This window comes from Podarcis cretensis (assembly GCF_951804945.1).
Source record: "Podarcis cretensis genome assembly, chromosome: 7".
In the NCBI taxonomy this organism is placed as follows: Eukaryota; Metazoa; Chordata; class Lepidosauria; order Squamata; family Lacertidae; genus Podarcis; species Podarcis cretensis.
Genome location: NC_137176.1, coordinates 70,370,264 through 70,394,102, shown reverse-complemented (window position 1 = coordinate 70,394,102; position 23,839 = coordinate 70,370,264). Strand labels below are relative to the sequence as shown.

At 42.0% G+C, this 23,839-nt stretch overlaps 1 protein-coding gene and 1 long non-coding RNA gene across 3 annotated transcripts; one reads left to right on the top strand and one right to left on the bottom strand.

Moving 5' to 3' along the window:
- Nucleotides 1-839: 839 nt before the first annotated feature.
- On the top strand, nucleotides 840-19,139 carry ANKRD46 (ankyrin repeat domain 46). Of its 2 annotated transcripts, XM_079984842.1 has the most exons (6): nucleotides 840-987; nucleotides 5,870-5,972; nucleotides 6,396-6,535; nucleotides 9,804-10,140; nucleotides 12,936-13,094; nucleotides 16,745-19,139. In XM_079984842.1, the coding sequence occupies exons 3-6, from the start codon at nucleotides 6,466-6,468 to the stop codon at nucleotides 16,959-16,961; spliced, it is 783 nt and encodes a 260-aa protein (XP_079840968.1). In that variant the 5' UTR covers nucleotides 840-987; nucleotides 5,870-5,972; nucleotides 6,396-6,465; the 3' UTR covers nucleotides 16,962-19,139. The 2 variants fall into 2 exon arrangements, with proteins under 2 accessions (XP_079840968.1, XP_079840969.1); XM_079984843.1 differs by lacking the exon at nucleotides 6,396-6,535.
- Nucleotides 18,431-21,726, bottom strand: LOC307220794. Its single transcript, XR_013841104.1, has 2 exons — nucleotides 19,591-21,726; nucleotides 18,431-19,218 (listed from the first exon to the last, which is right to left on the bottom strand). It is a non-coding gene; the product is annotated as an uncharacterized lncRNA (long non-coding RNA).
- Between the last annotated feature and the right edge of the window lie 2,113 nt (nucleotides 21,727-23,839).

Genomic DNA, 23,839 nt, shown 5'->3' with positions numbered 1-23,839 from the left:
TTTCTTTAACTACATACATAAAATAAACTCAAGAAGCCATGGGGGGCTTATTCTCATCAAATTGGCAAAATAACGTGGTGGAAGTGAGCAACCTATTCTGCCTTGGTCAGACCCCAGCGGGAATACTGTGTCCAGTTCTAGGCACCACAATTTAAGAGGAATATTGACCATAGCTGTCAACTTTCCCCTTTTTTAAAGGGAAATCCTATTATTCCGAATATGATTTCTCTTTAAAAAGGGGGAAAGTTGACTGACAGCTATGGTATTGACAAGCCGGAACATGTGCAGAGGAGAGCGAGCAAGACGATAAAGGGTCAGGAAAGCAAGTCTTATGAGTGCTTGTAGAAGCTGTGTATGTTTAGCCTGGAGAAGAAGAGACGAAGAGGAGATATGATAACCATCTCCCAATATCAGGCACCCCCAAACTCGTCCCTCCAGATGTTTTTGGGACCACAATTCCCACCATCCCTGACCACTGGTCCTGTTAGCTAGGGATGATGGGAGTTGTAGTCCCAAAACAGGGCCGGGTTGGGGGTTGCCTGCCCTATATATAGAAAGAACCGTCACAGGGAAGTTGGGAGCAAGCTTGTTTTCTCCTGTTCCGACAATGGAAGGCGGCGGAGGTTTTTAAGCAGAGATTGGATGGCCATCCTGCACGGATGCTTTAGCTGAGATTCCTGCCTTGCAAAGGGGGGTCGGACTAGAAGACCCTCGAGGTCCTTTCCAGCTCTGCAGTTCCGTTCCTCCTCTTCAAAGCATTGCATCAGAAAGGCTTTCCTTCCTTCCAGCGCCAGCAATTGATCCCAAAGCGCTTGCCCCCCCCCGCCCCCTCCTGAGAGGAGAGTTCCGTGAACTGCAACCGGGAACCGGAAGAGAGAGGCGAGGTCGGGCTCCCTTTCGCGAGGGCGTCTCTACCTCTTTGTCGCAACCGGGGCCTGGTTTCTGGCGGTTGGGCGCAGGCAGCTGACGACGCCCGTCGAGAGCGAGGTAGGGGCGAAGGAGCGGGGGCTGGGGCGAGGCAGCGCCGGCCTTCTCGGTGGGCCGCAGCCGGGGGCGAAGGAAGGAAGCGGTGCTTTGTTGCCCGGCCCTTGAGCGTTGGCGGCCGTGAGGGGAAGGCGGGGAAGAATTGCCACAGAATTGCTGAGGGACTCCAGCCTGGGGGGGCGGGGGGGGGGGCGGGGAGCAAGCAGTGCCGCATCCGCGGAAGGAGGTATTGTGGGGATGGGCTGTCCCGTGTCATCCCTACAGGTGGCGGGTTCGGGGCGTGGCCCAAACCTGGCACCGCCCCCTTTTAGAGTTTGCAGCGACGCGCGGGAATTCAACAGGTGAAGGGCCGGATTTAAGTTTGATGAGGCCCTGAGTTGCTGAAGTTAATGGGGCCCTTTATATGTCCAGCTGTTCTTTGTCAACGACAAATTGTCGCTGTTGTTTTGTGTTGAATGTATGCTCTATGGTCATTTTTTTTTTTAATAATTTTTTATTGCATTTTTCACAAAAAAGAACAAAAAAGCAAATTTTCACAAACATTACAAAAGAAAAAGAAAACATAGACAAAAAAAGAAGAGAAAAAAAGGAGATTTTAACATAAAAAAACCTCACTTTCCAATTATAACCTTCAAAACCTTATTTTCCTTACTTCCACCCGCCTCCTGATCTTGTATTCTATGTGATAATTAGTTCAGCAAGCTCAATCTTTGTTCATTTTGATTCTTGATCCCTCCCTTTGTGCTCTTATTTAACTCAGTAACTAGAACCCCTTCTTTTCCTTTTCAATGTCCTCAACATTCAAAGATTTTACAGTGTTTTTGTAGGTAGACTTTAAACTTCTTCCAGTCCTCTTCCACCTGCTCTTCTCCTTGATCTCGAATTCTGCCGGTCATTTCAGCCAGTTCCATATAGTCTATTACTTGCATCTGCCATTCTTCCAGGGTGGGTAGATCTTGCGTCTTCCAATGCTTTGCAATAAGTACTCTTGCTGCTGCTGTAGCATACATAAAAAAGGTTCTGTCCTTCTTTGGCACCAATTGGCCGACCATGCCCAAATGGTCATTTATGGACCTAACAGATATCTAAAGCCATATACACATAACAAAAGGCTAGCAGGTGGGGCTCATTATTTACATCATAGGAGCCTTTTGTTGTTGCTTAGTCGTGTCCGACTCTTCATGACCCCATGGACCAGAGCACGCCAGGCACTCCTGTCCTCCACTGCCTCCCGCAGTTTGGTCAAACTCATGCTAGTAGCTTCGAGAACACTGTCCAACCATATCGTCCTCTGTCATCCCCTTCTCCTTGTGCCCTCCATCTTTCCCAACATCAGGGTCTTTTCTAGGGAGCCTTCTCTTCTCATGAGGTGGCCAAAGTATTGGAGCCTCAGCTTCAGGATCTGTTCTTCCAGTGAGCACTCAGGGCTGATTTCCTTAAGAATGGATAGGTTTGATCTTCTTGCAGTCCATGGGACACTCAAGAGTCTCCTCCAGCACCAGAATTCAAAAGCATCAATTCTTCGGCAATTAGCCTTCTTTACGGTCCAACTCTCACTTCCCTACATCGCTACTGGGAAAACTACACAACACAAAACACTGTTGCTGTATGTAGGTCATAGCTGTCAACTTTTCCCTTTTCTTGTGAGGAATCCTATTCAGAATAAGGGAATTTCCCTTTTCAAAAAGGGGAATGTTGACAGCTATGATGTAGGCTTTATTTTATTTGTTTTTTATCTTATATTTTGTAAATGTCCATCCAGTTTTGTTTTGCTTTTAAATTTGGGGGGGGGGGCCAAGAGAGTGGGGCCCTAAGCTATAGTTTGTTTAGCTTCTATGGGAGAAGCAAGGATAAATTCGCCTTGCAGCTGTAAAAAAAACCAAGGCTTGAGTTTGTTTTGCTTATCAAAGAATGGTCGAGTTGGAAGGGACCATGAGGGTCTTCAAGTCTGACCCCCTTGCTGTGCAGGCCTAGGTGCCAACCCGTGGGGCTGAGGTCCCTTCGCCCACCCCCCACCCCCACTGCAGTAAAATATTTGAGGGGGCTGACCCCGCTCCCCACAAAGTTGATGGGCATTGCCATTCAAATGGTGTGTCATGTGATCGATTACGCAGGGCAGCCCTGCCCCCCCCCCCATGTTTTATTCAAGTTGGTAATACTTCAGGGTCACTTTCTCTTTCTTTCATTTCCTTTTCCATTACTGTCGCCTTTGAAAAGGCAAATTATATATTTAATGTATCTTATTTTGTGCAAGTGCAGGTCTGCACAAAAGAAGATGGTTGTTAAAAAAGGAAATGTATATGTGCTTTCAGCAACAACTAACTGCTGGGAAAAGGGCAGGCTGCATCCTTTCCTTTGGGCTGATGTAAACAAAATGAAAGTAGGGGTTTGTGGCAATAGATGGCACTCAGCCAAACGTCACGCCTAAAAAAAACCTAGTGATGTGAGGTGAGAATATTCTCCGGAGAGTATTCTCGAAAATGAGAATTTTCTCGAGAATATTCTCTGCTAGAAAATTCTCCGAAGAATATTCTCCACAAACTGTAAATTCTAATGTAAGAAGCAGTTTTACAACCCACATTTAAAAGATCTAGTAAATAATAAGTCAAGCTGTGATATTGCCAGTGTAAGTAATGAATAATGATTTTTTTGATTCAGTTACATTACTGGGCATTGTGTCATTCAACATTGGCAGTTCTGCAATGTGAGCTACAGAAAGTTTTTTGTTTTTTGTTTTTAGTTTTAAAAATGCTATTTAATTGGATGAACATTTGAATTCATATGTATTTCAACTATACCTAATAGCCTTTTTTCTATTTTGGTGTGACCTTATTCTTAGCAATTCTATACCCTTGGCCATACAGTGTGATTTATTTATTTTTTTACAGAAAGTAGCTTTAATGCTTTATACACTTAAGTACCTAGGGCCCTATACAATTATGTGTAACAGCATGTGAGGTGGCCTTGATTTAAACAGTTGATGTTTCTATATTTTTATTTAGTGCCAGTAACTGGTTTTTGCTGTGCCATTCAATGGTACAAGGTGCCATTTACCAGAGATTGACATATTGAAATATATTATCAAAAATGATAATATATTTAATATTAGGTAAAGGTAAAGGGACCCCTGACCATTAGGTCCAGTCGTGGACGACTCTGGGGTTGCGACGCTCACATGGTTTCTTTTTTATATGTATGCATATAGTTTTGTTTCTCAAGCTGTGTTTTAGTCACCAAAACAGTTATTAAGTGTTAGAGCTATCAGAACACAAAATAGGCTATTATTGAATGTACGTGTATTAAACCTTAACATGCCAATTGTATTTTTTGACTTGTCCTATAACATGTACATGTTCTAATGGAAGAATAAAATATGATTTAACTACTGAGTTTCCTTATACCAAAGCTTAACATGACAATTACTCCTTCCAGTAGCACCTTAAAGACCAACTAAGTTAGTTCTTGGTATGAGCTTTCGTGTGCATGCACACTTCTTCAGATACACTGAAACAGAAGTCACCAGACCCTTCTATATAGTGAGAAGGTGGGGAGGGGTATTACTCAGAAGGGTGGTGGGATTGGGTGATAGGCAGATAGCTGTGATGAGCCTGTTGACGACTGCAATAGGTCTTACAGGAAAAAGCAAGGGGTGAGAAGGTGAAAAATGGCTTTGTCATGTATAATGTCATTCTCACCCCTTGCTTTTTCCTGTAAGACCTATTGCAGTCGTTAAGAGTCGTCAACAGGCTCATCACAGCTATCTGCCAATCACCCAATCCCACCACCCTTCTGAGTAATACCCCTCCCCACCTTCTCACTATATAGAAGGGTCTGGTGACTTCTGTTTCAGTGTATCTGAAGAAGTGTGCATGCACACGAAAGCTCATACCAAGAACTAACTTAGTTGGTCTTTAAGGTGCTACTGGAAGGAATTTTTTATTTTTTATTTTATTTTGTTTTGACTATGGCAGACCAACACGGCTACCTATCTGTAACTATGACAATTACTGGTGCCCTCACCTTAGAATGCATTAAAATGAATATTGTCCTATTTTAAATGAAAATTCTCTAATCTCATTAATCGAGAATATTCTCCAAAAGATAATTCTCGAGAATTTAACATTACTTAAAAAAAACAAAACATCCACACATTGTGCTTCCGCACAGAGTAACATGCAATTTTATATTGGATTTTCTTCCCTTATCAAATTATCTATGGAACAGGAAAATTCAAATTTTGTGCAGGATGGAGTGTACGTTGCCACCTGGATGAGGAGAATATAATGCAGATACCATTAAAATAAAATATAGACATAAGCAGCTTCAAGTCCTCATTAAAGTAAGCACTGAGCTCAGAGTATGTGCAGATTACTAAACTCATTTTTTTCAAAAGCAGAATAATTACATGAGTAAACAGCGTATATTTGTTCAACATGAGATCTATATAGAGGCAGTTTGGTGTGTCATCCTATACACACACACACACACACGTTAGTACCTTACTTGGAAAGCAATGGATTTCAGACTCCCTACCTAGTGAGGGACTTCAGCGCTTTGCCGAGAGTGTCTAGAGACAAGCCTGGGTTCAGACAACATGCTAAACCAAACCATGTCTTCACTTGTAGCAGTGCAGGAATTTGGGAGGAGTGCAGTGTCCTTGATTTTCTCTCTCAGAGCACCCACATATTTGTGCTAATATGTTGTTTAGATTAGCATAATATGCATCTGAAATAGCATCTCTGATTAGTAGATTACATTTTGCTAGAAATTCTGATCTTGGAGAAATGTAAAATAACATTACATTTCTAGGTGTATTGTGCTCAGTTTAAAACTTACAGGGGGATACTGAGCTCTACTTGGTAAGATTCTTCTGTTCTATTTACAGGTTTGTACTGGACCACAAAATATGTGATTAGAACGAATGTTAACTACCTTGTGAGTAGACCACACTTACCTACTGAAGACAGGACTTGATACTTTCTTAATAAGTGAGTATATATAAGATATTATTTTTAATACTTGATCACTTCAGTATCTCAATCTGTAATTCTAGTTTGCAGCAAACTTGAGGCTGAGCTCTGAAGGGGGGAAAGTTCATCTTCAGCAGGGTGAGCCTGTAAGCATCTAGAAATGCTTGTTTTGCAAAGATGTGATGAAGCCAGAGTTGGGCTTCTTCAGACTTTGGCTGGGAATTAGGCCAGAAAGCCTGACTGGCTTTGAATGAGCACCCCCAGTTGTGTAGCTCATTAGAGTTCTTAACAGTGGGCTCAGTCATACTGTAGTTTAAAGTGGATAGTAAGCTTTCTGTACCTCCATTAATTCTCCATTGCCAGCATGACATTCTCCTCTAAAACACTCCCTTCCCAGACTTCCTCCCCCCTCCAGATGTTCTCATACCTTCTACTTTTCAGAGTATCCCTGGTATGAGAAAATCTGGATTGAGGAAGCGGAAAGTGTGGGAAGGCGATAATTTGGAGGAAAATGTCATCTGGACAATGGAGAATCTGTGAAAGTACAGGAAGCTTACCATCCACATTAAATGACAGCATGGGTGAGCCCAACATCACAGACTGGAAATGAAAGCAGCTTTATGTGCTTAGTTTTTGTTCTTCCAGATATAATGGAAGCAGCTGCTACTCTAGAAGGCACTGGTGATCTCTTACGAATTCTGTCTAGTCCCTTTCGTGAAAACTGTTTCATTTTCAGAGGAGGCTTAATAGACCACAAACCATTTCTGGAGATGAATAGCACTTACAGAATTTATTTCATAAATTTATACACTGCTTGATTTGGGGGAAATCCCTCAAAGAGGTTTATCACAAATTATGCAGTAATAGCATCCTTTAGAACTGTACTTTTCACATCTTTCATTTCAGGGTTTGTTTTCTGTATTTGTAGTAAACCATAACTATCTAGAAGGGTTTGGATAAACGCTTTTTGGAATTTATCAAGGTATAAAATTCAAAGCAACATGTTGCTGGAAACACAGTCAGTTGGAACAATTTCAACTACCATCACTCTGTATTAAATTCAGGCTTTCCATTGCCGAGCTGGTTTTATTGTATAGAGAATTTAACTTTCAGCTGTTGCAGGACATTGATCTTCAGTCAGTGGGTCAGAACCTCCAAGGGCGTGGCAGCTGTTTTGTTTTTTTTAAAAAAACAGCTTTGTATAGAAGAAGGAATTTTAGATGGTGAAGTATTTCTTATCTCCCTGATAACTGTGCCAACCAGAATTCAATCTGCCATATTGAATAGGGAACCCTGACCGCCTCCTTTACACCTGGTTGGTCCTGATAGAAAAGCAGGAACCTGGATGTGTGTGTTGAAAAGTTGAAAGTAGGCCCCATTTTTCAGGTTGCAGTTAAGGATCATAGGCAGTAGTCTGCAATTTTTGACTGGCTTTGCTCAGAGCCTGTTTTCTTAGAAACAAGAAGCAGGGAGAATGTAGGCTTTGGCTGCTGTTTGACTGTGTTTCTCTGAATGCACCCACCACCTCTTTCTCATTTAGGAAATAGAGACAGATGTGCGAGGGCTTCAGCCGCTGCTTTGTAGCAAGACTCACAGCTCCTCTGCTGGGCAACAGCTGTAGAAGCCTGTCCCCCTCATCTGCCCCTCTCTCTCATGAGATAGAGAGGCAGGAGCGCACTGAGTGGTGATGCTCAGAACGCTGCCATTGGGCAGCAGCCAAGAAGTCCCTATAGCAGGAAAGGGTGGTGTAGGCTTGCTGGCTTGAACCGGGGCATGGGGAGCATGGCCAGCTTTTCTCCCAGTCTTGGAGCTGGAAATAGAATTGCCACAAAGCTACCAGGTCAACTCCCACCCATCTCTGCAGCTTCAAAGTTGGGCGGAAACTTCTTGTCACTCAACATGGTCGCCAGAGGGCAGTGCCACACTGCAGTTGTTGAAGTCTAGTCCTAAGATTAGATTGGAGTATCATAGCTATATGGAATAACTGCTAAAATCCCAATGCTTGTGAAACAGCTTTTTTAAAAAAGGAAAAAAAAATTGTTGCTATTGTAAACTTGAAAAGTAAGCATAAAAGAGCAAGGGGTGGGAAGACCCAATTTATAGAATATTAAAAAACAAACACCAACTCTTCACTATATTTGCTTAGAAGAAATAAGCCCAGTTAATTTCAAAGGAACTTGGTTTCATACAAGAGTGCTTAGGATCAGAGTCTTTGTGTACAATCAGAATGATCCAAATGTTTATTCAGAATTATTGTGTAAAATATACTGGGAATCTGTTTGGAAAATACTGAGTCTTGAGTATCCAAAATCCATATTTTCCTTTCCATAATCAATTTTTAAGCCTCAAGTTAAATATTTAGATAGTAGAACAACACATTAAACAGATTCAGTTGTTCACTTGATTCTTATTCTGGTTGTTTAATTACCTCTCACATTTCCACAGCTTCAACCTTCCACTTTGGGTTGTGTTTTACTGCTTTTCCTTTACTGATACCCAGTTCAGGATACTTGGTGGCCATGGATGTGGTCCACCAAACACTATTTTTACATAACTTCCATGAATTCCAACAGATTTTTATTTATTTATGAGATTCCGTACCTGTCCTTTGTTATAAGGTCCCAGGGTAGGTTACAACAACAGACTGTACAATTGTAGAACTCCCTTTGAAAAGGAATGGAGGTTGCATAGCATACATCTTTAATGGTTTGCTTTTGTTTCTCTGTCTCTGCATTGGGCATTTGATGCACATGAGTTGAATGAAATCTTTGTGTAAATGAAATGTACAGTAGAGATGGTACCATTAAAGTAAGTCTGAGGGGGCTGATGTATTCAGGGAGGATGGTATTTTAAGCAAAATCACACCACCGCTGCTTATGTGCTGAAGTTCAAATGTAAATAAGGAACGGATAAATGAGAAATGAAATCGCATTAAGAGAGGTTTTATTTATAGCCCGTATAAGAATGTCTCATCTGCATCACTGTCTCTTATCTGGAGACTGCATAATGTATATCCATGTTCCCTTCTTCAGTTGGAGAAAACTAGGCTTTTCAAATTTATAATCATTAGCAATATTTGTATATCATCCAGTCATCAATGATCTCTGGGAAGTGAACGGTAAAATATTAAAACATGAAGCAAAAACAGAATAAAACTTATCACAAAAACTGAAATAGGTAAAATCAGCAAGCTATTTAATATGGCAGATTGAAAAGCAGCAACAAATTTTAAAATTAAAATGCCTGGGAAAATAAAAAGTTGCCAGAAGGGGCATAATATAGGAGCTGGGCAAGCCTCTTTGCAGGGGATCTTTCCTTCCCTCCTGATCACCCTTTATATTCTGAAATTAAGCTGCAGAGGTCAGGGAGATCTCTTCTTAGTAAGGATTTACCAACTGTCTGACATTCATCATAGTGACCTGAACCAACCCTCAGAAGTGAGAGAGTTACTAATCCTTGTAGGGAAGAAAAAGGAGTAAAAGTGTTCTCTGTTCAGAGTGAAATATGAAGCACTATGGGTGAAATCCAGTGCTGTACTATTATGAACGTTCTGCCTGCATAAGCACTGCAGCTTGCCAGGGGGGTTCTCCCAATTCCCCCCAAGAGCCAATTTTGAGGAGAGTGGAGATGGACCTTGTTGCATAAGCAGAAATCCTTATTCAGGGCTTCTGCTGAGGTGACATGTCAGTTGAATCCTGCACTATGTGTATACTGTACAGTAGTTTGGATCTGACTTCCATGTGACAGTTTTTCTCATTCAGGAAAATAATTGCTTGCTTGAAGTGTTAGCATTGTTTTCACCAGCATAGTCTCACCGTTGGTTTCATTTCATTTCATTTTCAACTACAGGCTTGCTGCATTTCCCAGAAACAGACATGTCCTATGTGTTTGTAAACGATTCTTCACAGACAAATGTGCCTCTGCTGCAGGCTTGCATTGATGGAGATTTTAACTATTCCAAGAGGCTCTTGGAGAGTGGCTTTGACCCAAACATTCGCGACAGCCGTGGCCGAACAGGCCTTCACCTAGCAGCGGCCAGAGGAAACGTAGACATCTGTCAGTTGTTGCATAAATTTGGCGCCGATCTGCTGGCCACTGATTATCAAGGTAACACAGCCCTTCACCTGTGTGGGCATGTGGATACCATTCAATTCCTCGTGTCCAACGGGCTCAAAATAGATATTTGGTAAGTATGCTGGAACCCTGTGTCTTGAATTTTTAAAAATAATAATAATACTTGTTGCTTGATAATCTACCGTAATAGGCAGATTGGGCCACGCAAAGGAACATGCGAGGGATTTCAGACATGTCAGTTTATTCTTCAGCCTTGCCGGAATAGAAATTCAGCATAGTTCTGGGCTAATGAGCTGCGCAAAAAAACAAAAGCTGTTTTAGAGCTGACACAGGAGAAACTGGAAAGGTCTTCAGATCCATTATTATAGCTTATAATGGATTTGCTTTTCCTCCCCAATGACTGTGTAGCACGAGGAACTGTGATTCTCCCACATTATGAGCAGTGTTAGAAACTCTGTGTTAGATATATAACACAGATATATAGTGGTGTTAGATATATAAGCTAGGCACCAAATGGCACCCTAAACCCAGGTTACAGTCAACACAATGGAATGTCTATTTGCAAGGGGGTTAGACTAGATGGCCCTCTGGGTCCCTTCCAACACTACAATTCTATGATCTCAACTACATTGCTTGACAGTTGACTCTTACAACAGTTCACTTGTCCCAGTATGCAAGAGGGAGAAACACTCATGGTGGAAATGGAAATGGGTATTAACTATGGACTAAGGCAGAGGTTTATAAACTGGTTTGTGAGTTTCATTTGGCTGGCCTGTGGAAAGGCTGCAGCTCAGTCAAATATATGTGTACCCAGCCCTGCTCTTACTTTATTTGATGCGATAATGGAGGACTAAGATGCCCAGCAAGGGGTGCTTGATTTGCATGGCAGTTCAGAAACATAGATCACGCATCTTTTGCTGCACATGAGTCAACTGGCTTGATGGAGATGTCATTTGCCAACCCGGTGCCCAGAGATCTCCATGTAGTCACAATTGGACCAGCACCAGTAACAAAATGTGCCTGGCATCTGGGGAATTTCCTCAGTACCACTGCCTCTTTTTGATGGTTGTTGCCACTGTCATAAGCCCCTTCCACGGAAAGTAAAGGACTATCTATACTGCATGTTGTGGTGGCATCATGGAAACGGTATCAGGCAGAGATTATTTCCAGTGCCTTCCATGCGATACTGTCAGATGAGCACTTGCACACCTGACAAAGGAATAATGTCTATAGTCATAGGTGGTGTTTGTGTTCTGATACACATCCTTAATGTGAAGATGAAGGACGGAGTCATCTCAAAATAACTGGCCTCATTTCACGACTTGCTGGTTTCAGTGTAAAGAAAAATGTGTTCCCCAGTTCTTTTTCATTGCTGTGGATAACATTGTTTTCCAGCATTCACCTTACCTGCTCCCAGAGCTTGTGATTCAGCCTTTTCTCTGAAATACTTCATATTTGCTCTGCCATGCTCCCAGCATCTGTCAATGCCAGTGCCTGGACAGAAGCACTTAATGTACTGAATAAATAAACACATTTAACAATTGTCCCAGAATGGTTTCTTGTTTGAACTATCTGCTCACATATCCTTATTGTTGGAAAACTGCATTCAGGCTTAAGTCTGTTGTTTTTATTTTTTTGAGCTATATTTTGACATTTTCTCTTATTGACTTGTATTTCGCTAAGAGATCTAGAGGCAGCACAATCTTAGTAAGTTCACCTGTACTTTGCATGAATTCAACAAAAATCATCATAATTAACTTTGGGATAGATCCTCTGATAATGCAACAGGAAGCTTTGAAAAAGGATTGGTGCCAGATATGGTACTGATGTGAGGGACGTGGGTGGCGCTGTGGGTTAAACCACAGAGCCTAGGACTTGCCGATCAGAAGGTTGGCGGTTCGAATCCCCACGACGGGGTGAGCTCCCATTGCTCGGTCCCTGCTCCTGCCAGCCTAGCAGTTCAAAAGCACATCCAAGTGCAAGTAGATAAATAGGTACCGCTCTGGCAGGAAGGTATACGGCGTTTCTGTGCGCTGCTCTGGTTCGCCAGAAGCGGCTTAATCGTGCTGGCCACATGACCCGGAAGCTGTACTCCAACTCCCTCGGCCAGTAAAGAGAGATGAGCGCCGCAGCCCCAGAGTCGGTCACGACTGGACAACAAAAATGCAAGAGGAAAGATAATGGACAGAGAAAAATGTGATCAAATGCAATTGTGCAGTCTTAAAATAAAATAAAATTAACCTGGATCTTGCAATCCCAAACAATCTCTTAACAGTTGTTTAGGAAAAGTTGCTTTTGTTTCCCCTTTTCTCCATTCATTGTCAGTATTAAATTCAAAAGAGTTTTTAATGAATAATAAAATTAAGGAGCTATTTATCTTGTCTACATTGGTGCTTGTTTAGAAAAAAAACTCAAGTAGTAATAAAAACACTGCAATAATGGGCTACTTGAAGGCCACTTGAAATGCTTTACCCTTGCATGCTTACGCCTCCAAAAATTGCTTTCATATGGCAGTTATAACATTGGGAAATTGCTTTCCACCTGTTTCACCTGTCTAAATTGGAGAGATAGTGTTGATGCTGCATCATCCAGATGACTGCCATGCTGCACCTTTGTGTTATTGGATGGAATCGCATGGTAAATGGTTCTGAAATATTACACATCTCCCTCATAATGCAAGGAATGTCCCTAAAAATTGTGATATAGAAGTCATAGAATTGTAGCATTGGAAGAGATCCCGGGGGTCATCTAGTCAAACCTCTTGCCATACAAGAATCTCAACACGCGGTCCCTCATCTAATTTTAAACCATACTTAGCTTTGCAAATGTGGCAACAGTTTTATTGCATCTATCCATGTTTCAAGTAGAAACAGTTCTGTGAGCTCTTTCTCTCTATGCTTAATATAGCAATCACCAAGGTGCTACACCTCTTGTTCTGGCAAAACGAAGAGGTGTAAATAAAGATGTGATCCGGTTGCTAGAATCTTTGGAGGAACAAGAAGTGAAAGGATTCAACAGAGGAACTCACTCGAAGCTGGAAACAATGCAGACTGCTGAGAGTGAAAGGTACTACAAAAAAATCAAATCAGTATTGTTTACTGGTTCAACATAGCTGAATGAGTTCTCATGTTTGGAGCTTGTTCTGCGTATTCAAAAAGGTCAGGGCTTATTGTCAGTGTTTCCATAGAACCTTTACTCTATGTTTGGGCTTTAGTTTCCAAGTTGATCTTTCAGGTTCTTCGAAAGCTGGACTGCCTGTGTCTTATGTGACTCATGAACTTTGGTAGTCAGCCAATATCACATATGGTTAGTTCTCAATGAGCCTGTACCATCTCGGATTGCCAGAGGAGGCTCACGTGATCTGACTTCTCTTCCATACCAAAAAGCGAAAACCCTAGACATAGAAAACTAGATGTCAGGGAGAAAGGTTCTAGCTTAACTTTCTCCCTGACATGTTGGAAAACCACGGGCAGATAGTGATTTTTGTACGGAGGAGTATTCAGTCAGGCCCAAACCAGCCCAAACTATGCTGTACTGAGTGGCTTCAGCAGCAGAAAGTCTTTGAGGGTCCTTTCGTGTTCTGTGTGACAGACCTGCTTTCAGTGTGTCCATTGTGTGTCTTTCAATGAACGCTGTGTTATTGGAAAGGGAGATATGCTTGTGGGAGCCAGTGTGGTGTAGTGGTTAAGAGTGGTAGTCTCGTAATCTGGGGAACCGGGTTCGCGTCTCCGCTCCTCCACATGCAGCTGCTGGGTGTCCTTGGGCCAGTCACACTTCTCTGAAGTCTCTCAGCCCCACTCACCTCACAGAGTGTTTGTTGTGGGGGAGGAAGGGAAAGGAGAATGTTAGCCGCTTTGAGACTCCTTAAAGGGAGTGAAAGGCGGGATATCAAATCCAAACTCTTCTTCTTCTTCTAAACACAGGAAGCCTCAGACACCTGCTGCAGGTTGCAGTTGTCTGACTGGTGCTACACACTTTCCATAGCCTTTCTGTGGTAGGCAAGGGGGCTCTCGCTTCCACCATCCCTGCTGTTTTATGCAGATAGGCCCCTTCCCAGCTGCCGGGGGGCAAGTTGAAAATACTATCTGCCTTGGAAATGTATGTGCTTCATATTTACAGTGAAGCAGCTGGAATATTGATATGTTCAGGTTTTCATCCTGAAAATTATTTTCAAGTAGAAACTAGGCTAGACTTTTTAATGCCTGTCCTCCAATCCTTATCAGCACATTGGGAAAGGGGAACAAGATCTTAATTCCTTAAACATTTTATGGGTTTTTTCAAGATCCTCTTACGCATTAAGTAAATCAAAACAGTGGTTTTCTTTGCCCGTTCTATAGGAGATGCAGCCCACCTCTTCCATTTAAGAAGTATCTTCAATTCTAATCAAGCTTTCGTTTGCAAATCAGCATTGTGCATCTAATGCATTTAAACATAATCCATTGCTTCCTTATCCCCTATTTTTTTTCATGAAATGACTTGGCAAAGAAAAATGCCTTATTCAGCTGCAAATATCTAAACAATGTGCTGCCCAGTATCCCTAGAATTGATCTACAGTCTTTTAAGTACCATCTTTTTATACAGGACTTTTCATGGCAACAATAGGTATACTTAGGGCTCAAAAGTGCATTTACATTTGTACCCTTTGTGGTTGAATAGAAAAATATAAACAGAAGACTGCAATTAGGGTTTGATTCTTTGCCTTGCGTTCTGTCTCCTTCCTGCTTTCTTATTTCACCAAATTAATTGTTTCTCTTTCTTGTTCTGTTAGCAGTTGAAGCTTGGATTCCCAACTACTCTCACCCTTTTCCTCTAGCGTGGAGTCTTATTGGAGGCATGTGTTCTCCTTGTGTACTTAGCCTTAGCCAGACCCGTAACTAACGGCCAACCACTCTGTTGGTAGCAACATCTAACAAAAATGCAGCCTGCTTTTCTTAGCAGCAGAAACAACATCTGGGATTCACGTCACTTCCCAAGTCCTTCCAAAATAGCTGGTATTCCAGCACTTCCTACCATTTTAGTGTCGAGTTTAATTTGGTGGTAATGGAAAATAACACAGGTGGTTTCTCGGTGAGCCTTTTTCTGTTTTCAAAGAAAGAGGCCTAGTTTGTTTTCAGTAGCCATGTGATCTTTCCACTTAAAATACATCATACCTTTATTTAACCTCTATAGTGGTTATAGATTAACAGGTTGAATCTTAATTAGTAAGCATTCCTGTGGTGTGTTAGAGGAGTTGATAACAAGGGTGAAGTGGCTTGGATTCTGCAGTAGCAAACACACCAAGGTTCTTTCCAGGGAAGTAAATGTTTAAAAACAAAAGTAGGGAATTATATTACAAATATCAGGTGCTTTCTGTCTGTTTCTCCTCTTTCTGAGATCCTGCGCATGTGTTCTGCCATGGAGCAGTCATGTAGACTGCATAGTGGCAGGAGCAGCCTAGTCCCCTCACTCCATGACCCTTTACCAAATTTTTAGAAGTGTGTGTGCATTTAAGTTTCTAACCTTTTTCCTTTCAGAAGTGTAAAGAAAAACCCACACTCTACCCAGTTACTTGGCAAGCAGTATATGTACTCCCACCTTCTGGCCTGTGGATAGCCAAATATTCTCATTCAACTTTCTTTAAAATTCAGGAGGTGTAATTAATACCTTTTTTGTGTATCTTTTATGGCTGATTGCAACCACTATTCCTCCTCCCCTGCTGTTCCTTGGGACCATCTTTAGTGGTGATCCCAGCCAGTCAGAAATCAGGTCACTGAATGCGATGAGGTTGCAATACTCCTCCCCGCCCCCCCCCCCCCGCCGTCCCTATCCACTTCAGATGGCCAAAGATTACTGGGGCCCACTCGTCACAAAATGGTGGCACATGGAGGCAGAGTTTGTCATACTCAGCTGGCAATTATTCATAATGATTTTACTGCTATCTAATCTATCTTTGGGAATTTCTTTGCCACATCATTTTCCTTGTGACAAGGAGTTCCATAACTCAGCTTTCCTCAAACTAAGCACAGGCATTTGCTGTGCAGGCATTGTGACTCAGACTCCACATTTTAGGCAGAATGTGTAGACCTAGAGCATCTAAGTGGAGAAAGCTTTTTCTTTTATATGTTTTCCTTTCCACACCATCGCATGCTTCATTGCCCACCTCCTGAAATATCTACTATTCTCCTTTCACTCTCCACTTGTACCTTAGTCCTACCCCCAGTTTTTTTCATCCCTCCTCATTGGTCCTGTTACATTCACTTCTTTCTCTTGCAGTGATGTCCCTCAGTTTAATTGCTGAGAGTCTCTTTACACAACCAGTGTTTACGACATTTGGTACAGGGCTGCATCTGTGAAGGGAATATAAAAGATGTTTCCTTTTAACACGCAGCAGGTCTGTGTCAGAGACTAAGGCTCCTTGTGCAGTGTATTGTGTAATAGCATATATTTTGTAAAAACGGTGGTTATGCACTTTTGGTTAAACCATAAACAGAATTCACTCGGTGTGGGTTTTTTGGTGGGAAATAACACTGTAACACTCTTGTAGTTTTGGCAAACGCAGCCAACCAAAGTGTGAAGCAGCCTGGTTGTTTTAATCTGGGCTTTCCACATCCAAAACCCAATCTTAGCTCAGTAAGCCCTTGGCATGTTGCTTGCACAGTTAAGTCAATATTAATGTTCTGTGGCTTGGAGTTTTCGCTTGATGCATTAACCTTAATTCACCTGTGCTCCTTTTATAGCGCAATGGAAAGCCACTCGCTTCTCAACCCCAACCTGCAGCAAGGTGAGGGAGTCCTCTCCAGCTTCCGAACCACCTGGCAAGAATTTGTGGAGGACCTCGGCGTCTGGAGGGTGCTGCTCTTGTTGGTGGTCATTGCTTTGCTCTCTCTGGGGATTGCATACTATGTCAGTGGAGTTCTTCCTTTTGTAGAAAACCAGCCCGAACTCCTGCATTAGAGGCGACACAGACAGAGAGTGCCCTTTCCATTCTTTTTATCTTCTCAGTCTGTTTTCTTTGGTGCAGGTGGCAGCAGCTGCATGTATTGTTGTCCTTGACATATATACATATGTTCCTTTGTAGAGAACTCCTTTTGAGCAAGGATGCATTCATTTCGACTAAAAGTAATCCTAAATCAGCTTTCACCAACTTGGCACCCTCCACATCAGTGCTGGCTGAGGCTGATGGGCACTGATGTCCAAAGCAGCTTGAGGGCACCAGAGTACCATTCACACCATGCGCTGAAGGCACATGGCTTCCCCTATAGAACCTTGGGAACTGGGTTAAAGGTGCTGGAAATTGTAGCTCTGGGGGAGACAAATTATAGTTCCCATGATTCTTTGGGGAAGCCAGTGATTGTGATGGTGGTGTAAGTGTGCTTTAAATGTATGGTGTGGATGCATTAAAAGGTTACCGAAGGCTGCCTTAAGCTACCTCTAATGAGTCTTGGCTTTGAGTAAAATGTCGTTACTAGCAGTCTCTACTGATAACATACAAAGGTATTAAATGCCCCTGAACAGCATGACAAATTGGATAGGATGATGGATATCGGAGCAAGTCATCACTATTTTATTGGACCACATCTATCCTTATGGGTGCTTAATAGTGTTAACTTTCCACCAGAAATATGCATAGCATAATACTGCAAGGGCACTTCTTTCATCTAAGGGTGCTTTTTTGTAAAGTAGGCTCACTTCATAACATCATTTCCTTACATTCTGTTTGAAATGTTGTCAGTCTTTCTGTTTATTGGTTCAAGGCAATCACCTAGTTTATTTAGAGTGCACAATATTAATATTAATATTAATGACATTGACTTGTTTTGTTGTTTGTGGATGAAAACATCTTCTGACTTTAAATATGTTGAGTGGGGTTTTTTTCCCTGTTGGGGAAGCCATTTTTTCTCTCAAAAGCACACAAATAATTTTTAATATGGCATTCATTTGCTGTATAATTCGAAGCATATTTGTGTGTAGATGTTAGTCTGTTACATTCTTGTTAGGAGCTAGAAAGTAATATTTATCTCATTGAAGTTCCATTAGAAGGCAGGAATGTGAAAAGGTTTATAGTTTTTCAGATAGCACTTAAAAGTTAATGGGATGCCTTCTCTGCTAACATGATAGAGAGCTAACACAACAGAGAGACACTCAAGTGTTTTAACATTTTAATATATGGGATCACCTGAAAGCTGTCTCAGTACTACAGTTTTGAGGTCCTTTTACTAATTTATATGAGATTTCATTAATACACTCTTAGAAAAATTGTGTAACTATTTAGTAAGTAGTGCAGATATTTTAAAGGCAATTTGGCAACAGTTTTCTACTAAACAGAACAGGGTGTGTGCTCTTACACACACAATTATAAGAGGGAGAATAATGGTTCATTTCTCTGCTTGGTAAGCTACAATCCATGTAAATCCACATGAGTGAACATAAAATAAACATTTTTAAACTCAGAAATGGAAGGAAATACTTGGTGAGTATATTCAGGGATAAGTGCATTCTCTGTGTTGTTGTTTTCTCTGGCAGAAGTCTGAAGACAGTGGTTCCCCCCGCCCCCCGCCCCCTGGCAATGTATAGGTATCTAATCTAAATGTTTTCTTGAAGGATTCTTCAGTTAAAGGTAGCAGAAATGGTAAGCGCTCTGCACATGCATGCCAGTTTTGGAATCTTCTTGGTGTACTGTACCTGATCTGAAAATGATCCAGCCACAGTTAATTGCTTTTAAAGACTCCACTGAGTTTGAAGAGAAAATTCAGCTTGCATTTAATTCTTTCATGGAAAAATCACTGGATCATTTTTAGATAATATACAACAAATTGGGAATGCTCCAGTACTGGGATACAAAGTAACTTCTCAGCAGTTAATTTGATGTAGTCATCAGTATTGTTTCACTACAGATTCTCTGTTTATGCTTCTGCAGTAAGCTTTAATTGTATTTTAAGCATGATTAGATGCTCTTCATAAATGTGTATAATCCAACTGTGTGCATGTATATTTTCTGTACTGTTTTAGACCATAATAACCATGCAATCTATGTACTGTCTCTGGATCAGTTCTGCACTGGATGTTTTGAAGTATGTATTGCAGACACAAATATCTGTAGCGTTCCTAACTCTAATAAATAGATTATTAGAACATGGTTGTTTTGACTTTTTAATGAGGTTTTATTCTTATGGCTTTATTATGTTAATGCAGTTAGAAATGAATATAGCAGCTTCCAATCTGGAGGACGCAGGTGGCGCTGTGGGTTAAAGCCTCAGCGCCTAGGACTTGCCGATCGAAAGGTCGGCGGTTCGAATCCCTGCGGCGGGGTGCGCTCCCGCTGCTCGGTCCCAGCGCCTGCCAACCTAGCAGTTCGAAAGCACCTCCGGGTGCAAGTAGATAAATAGGGACCGCTTACCAGCGGGAAGGTAAACGGCGTTTCCGTGTGCGGCTCTGGCTCGCCAGAGCAGCGATGTCACGCTCGCCACGTGACCCGGAAGTGTCTCTGGACAGCGCTGGCCCCTGGCCTCTTAAGTGAGATGGGCGCACAACCCCAGAGTCTGTCAAGACTGGCCCGTACGGGCAGGGGTACCTTTACCTTTACCTTTTAATCTGGAGGAATCCATAATGCTTCCAGAGTATGTCCTGAATACAGATGAAATGAGACTGCCTGGCTGACACAGTGGGCAAAAAAGAACTTGGATCAAATATACCAGGCAAATCCTTGAGAGGCAATGGATTATTTTAATGCACCAGTTATGATATTTGAGACCCATATGGAAGTACCAGCAGTGTGAGTAGTCCTCCCCCACCCCACCTTATTTTTCAGGCGAGTGCACTAATCTGCAAGTAATCCACCCATTGATAGGGAAGGATGGAAAAATGAGTTTATTTGCTATGGTATAACCCTTTTGACATATAATATGAGGCATGTTTGCCTTGTCACAAATGAGGAGATGGACAGTAAGTTTCCCCCATTATTTGTATCAGACTGAGGGATTTCCCTGGGAACCTTTGGCTCTTAAACCCTGAGAACTTTTGGTGTTATTTAAATAGAAGTGCAATTTTCTATGCTTCACGGTTGTAAGATCTGGAAAAGAGAGGCTGCCTTCTCAAGCCCTACCTCCAATCTGTAACTGGCACCGGGTAGTATATATTTGGCTTAAGTTAATATAGTTAGCCCGAAACTTGTGCACATTTAACTTGTGCAAATTCAGCTTTAAGCACCTTGCAGGGAAAAAAGAATGAATTAAAAAGGGGGTGGGCGTCCAGGAAGAATTTTGACTATATGTAATTTTGGCTTTAGGCATGATCCTCAGAACGTAACCCCTGTGTCAGTTGTGGGCTTACTATAAATATTTGCAGTCAGTAATAGCTAGCTGGTTTTAACACTGCCTGTTGAATCATTCAAATAAAAAAAATGTGCCTTTATTCCCACCCTATTTAATATAATGCAAATAATTGGCTACCTTTCACAAGTTCTCAAAGGTTTCTATCTCCTTCAGTCCACTGAATTTAATCCACTACATCCTATGGGTCCTTCCTCTCCTTCATTTTTTCCCCTGCACAACCAGCATAGTGGGGGAGGGAAGACAACATTTAGCATTCTTTTTGCTGAAGAGTGAGACCGGGTTGTAAGAAATCCCTGCCTCGAGGAAGCCAAGCGTAGATTACAGCCACACTTGGCCACTGTTCTGATCTCTGTCCATGCAAAGTATTCCCAATGCAGGAGCTTGATTTGCATCCATCTTAAAGCTTTAGAAGAGTTGTTTGTTACTATGACAACAAAGAATTAAGCAACTCAGGCATACCTTTGTCATGTCATAACTATATTGGGCTTTAATCATTCATAGAAGCAGGAGTGCCAAGGGCTGCTGGATTCAGGTTCTTCCCATGTAAGTGTCGATTTGTGGTTCCTATAATACTAATTTGGTTTCCTTGAAATCCTGGAAGATGTTGCCTGGCCTTTTTTTTCCTTTTTTTTCTTCGTGCTGCTTTAAGAGGTATTTATATCTTTCAGGTTCCTAAGAAAAGCCTCTTGCTGTCACATTATAATACTTGTTTTGTTGTACAATACTTTCCAAGGAAACGGCAGTCTCTTGCATTTCTTACGTTAGCAGCACATTTATGTCACGTGTGTGTGTTCTTTTTGTTTTGAAAGGAAATGAGAAAACTCTTTCCAAAATAAATTCCTGCTTTGAGTCAAGGAATCTAAACACTAGTTTTCTCTCTTGGAGGTGTTTTTCAAATGAAGTTACACTCCTCCAAGTGCCTCTGTACCACATAGCTTTCTGAAAGATGTTTTGGTGCTGCTAAGAAAGGCTAGTGGATTCATTCCTTCCAGGATAAGAGTTAATATCTTTGGCAGAGGACGTCCCTGTATAGCTCTCCACAGCAGCTGACCTGCCTGGCAGTTATCATTGTGAAATGTTTTCAGAACACACACTCGGAAAACAGATGTTCGTAGAGCAGAGGCTGAGAGTTCGGCAAGGTGGATGCTGCAGCTGGAAACTGGAAGAAGGAGAGGGAGAAATCTTATACAGAAATGGGAACAGACAATGGAGAGCACACTTTGACCAGGGTTTTGATTTGGGCCACTCAGCCTTGCCAATCCCATTCCTCATTCAACTCCTAATCCTTTTCCCATTTATGGTGCTTGGTATGAATCCCTGGAACAGCGGATGGAGTGGAGGAGGATGAAAAAAGCAGTTAGTTAGAACCAAGTCTTGTGGCTACAGATTCCTTGTACCTGGATGAGGAAAACGTGCATGAGATCTGAATTGTTGCTAGGGGAATAGATTAAATATGATTATAAATATGTGTCCAAGTGTGTGTTTTCCATTTTAATACTAAGGTATTTATTAAAACTTGAACTTTATTTACAGCTGTTTGTTTTGAAATAGTGCCATATTCAAATAATGTCAGCTGATGCTTCTTAAATTCTGCCTTCCCTTTTCTTTTGAAGGGAAGGCAGAAACCATTAGATCTTCCATTAGATCTTCTTTTGATCTGTTGATCCCTCAGCTAAACATGTGAAGCATAGGCTCTGCAACTGAGCTACAGTCATTCTCTAGTCATTCTAATGGGCTTTCATCGCAGAATGACCAATAAAGCAGAATAAATCCATCAGTAGCACACTATTATTGTGTTAAGAAGCTGTTGGAGAACCCACCTGCAATAAAAAACAAGTCTGAAGGAACTCCTAAGAGTCCAGGTTGTCCTTCAGGAAATCTCCAGTCCCAGGGTATGGTGTGAAGGGACACGTGAGGCCACAACCCTTCTGAAGCTAAACAGTCAGAGTCCAGTCAGTGGTCTGGATAGGAAACAATCTGGGACCCACAACTGCACTACCCTGGGCTCCATGGTGGAAGGACATGTGTATGTAAAAGAAGAATAAAGAAGTCTGAACTCTGAACTCAGTAGATAGCGTTAGGTGAGCCTCTCTCTCAGCCTCGTTCTCTACATCTGCAGAATGGGAGATACTGCCTTTGTCGTAAGGGCTGCAGCTCTCCATAATGCATGCGAAACGCCTCAAATACTTGCTTAAAAGCCCTGTACAGGTTCAAATGCTACTGCTATTGTTGTCTATAAGGGCCCACCAAGTCGTAAGGAGAATTTTGTCACCCCTGCTTCCCCAGATTTCTGATCAGGTGCAGATATGTAGTAAGAAATATTTCATCAGCACTTGGTAGGGATGGTCAGTGGCCATCTGGTGACCATCTGGTGACTGGTGACTGGTGACAGTTGTCTGTCTTGCCTGTGTGTGTATGTAGCTAGCTAGTTGGCTGAGGCCTGTGTGGTAAATTGAGTAAGGGGCTCCAAGGAAAAAGGAAAAAATCTGTACTCTGCCAAATTTCTGTCTTGTGAGGGGCATTAGTTGTCCAATGGAGGACAGAAGCTCACAAGTTATTTGCCTTTCTTGTATCTTTCTTGAATTCCCCAGTCCTGGGCCAGGGACAAGAATGCACATGGTCAGCCAGTATTTCAGTTGTGATTCTTCCCCCTACCTTCTCTCCCCACTGTCCTTTGTTCAATTTAGGGCTGGGAGACAAGTAGCTGCAGTTCACTCTCTTTCTTGGCTCAGAGAGGAGCCTAGCAACACAGCCTGAGAAACCTCTCAGTAAAGCTAGTGGCTCCTTTTTGTAAGGGAAAAGTAATAATCAACACTATAATACTACTGTACAAAACAATAGACTTTGTTTTTAGCTTGTCCACCCTATGTGTTTTGAGCCAATAGTGACAGTGTGAAACAAAATTCATGTCAAGCTCTTTGTTGTAGTCACCACTGATAAATATCCAGTGACTTTCCAGGAGTTCACCGCCATCACATAAATGTGTCAAATTTCCTTTCTTCTGGAAAGCAGGGAAATCTGTTCTAGCTTTGGGGCAGGGGAAGGAAAGGAAATGTGATGCACTGCATCATCAAAATCATCATCATCATCATTTTGTATTATTTATCTTGCCCAGAGGTTTCATACAGCTGTTAATCAGCATGGGGGAACCAGGTGGAATTCCTGCAGGACACTATAGGATGTGGCCCTACAGGTGTTAATGGACTCCAGCTTCCATCTGTCCCAACCAGCATAGTCAATGGTCATGGATGATGGGAATTGTAGTCCAACATCTGGAAGGCAGTGGGTTAGCAAGTCCTGCCCTAGGCCAATGGCCAAAGTATAGAACAGGAGTGTCCCCCCCCCCTAATTTTCCCCAATTTATTGGAATATTCCCAAATCAGATAAATTCAAATTTACAGGAGATAGGCATCAAGATTGGTGTTAAGGGTAGCACCATGTGGAATCTGTTGATTAAATGGGAATGCAAAAAGCTGCAAACACTCAGTAATTTCTGGTGTG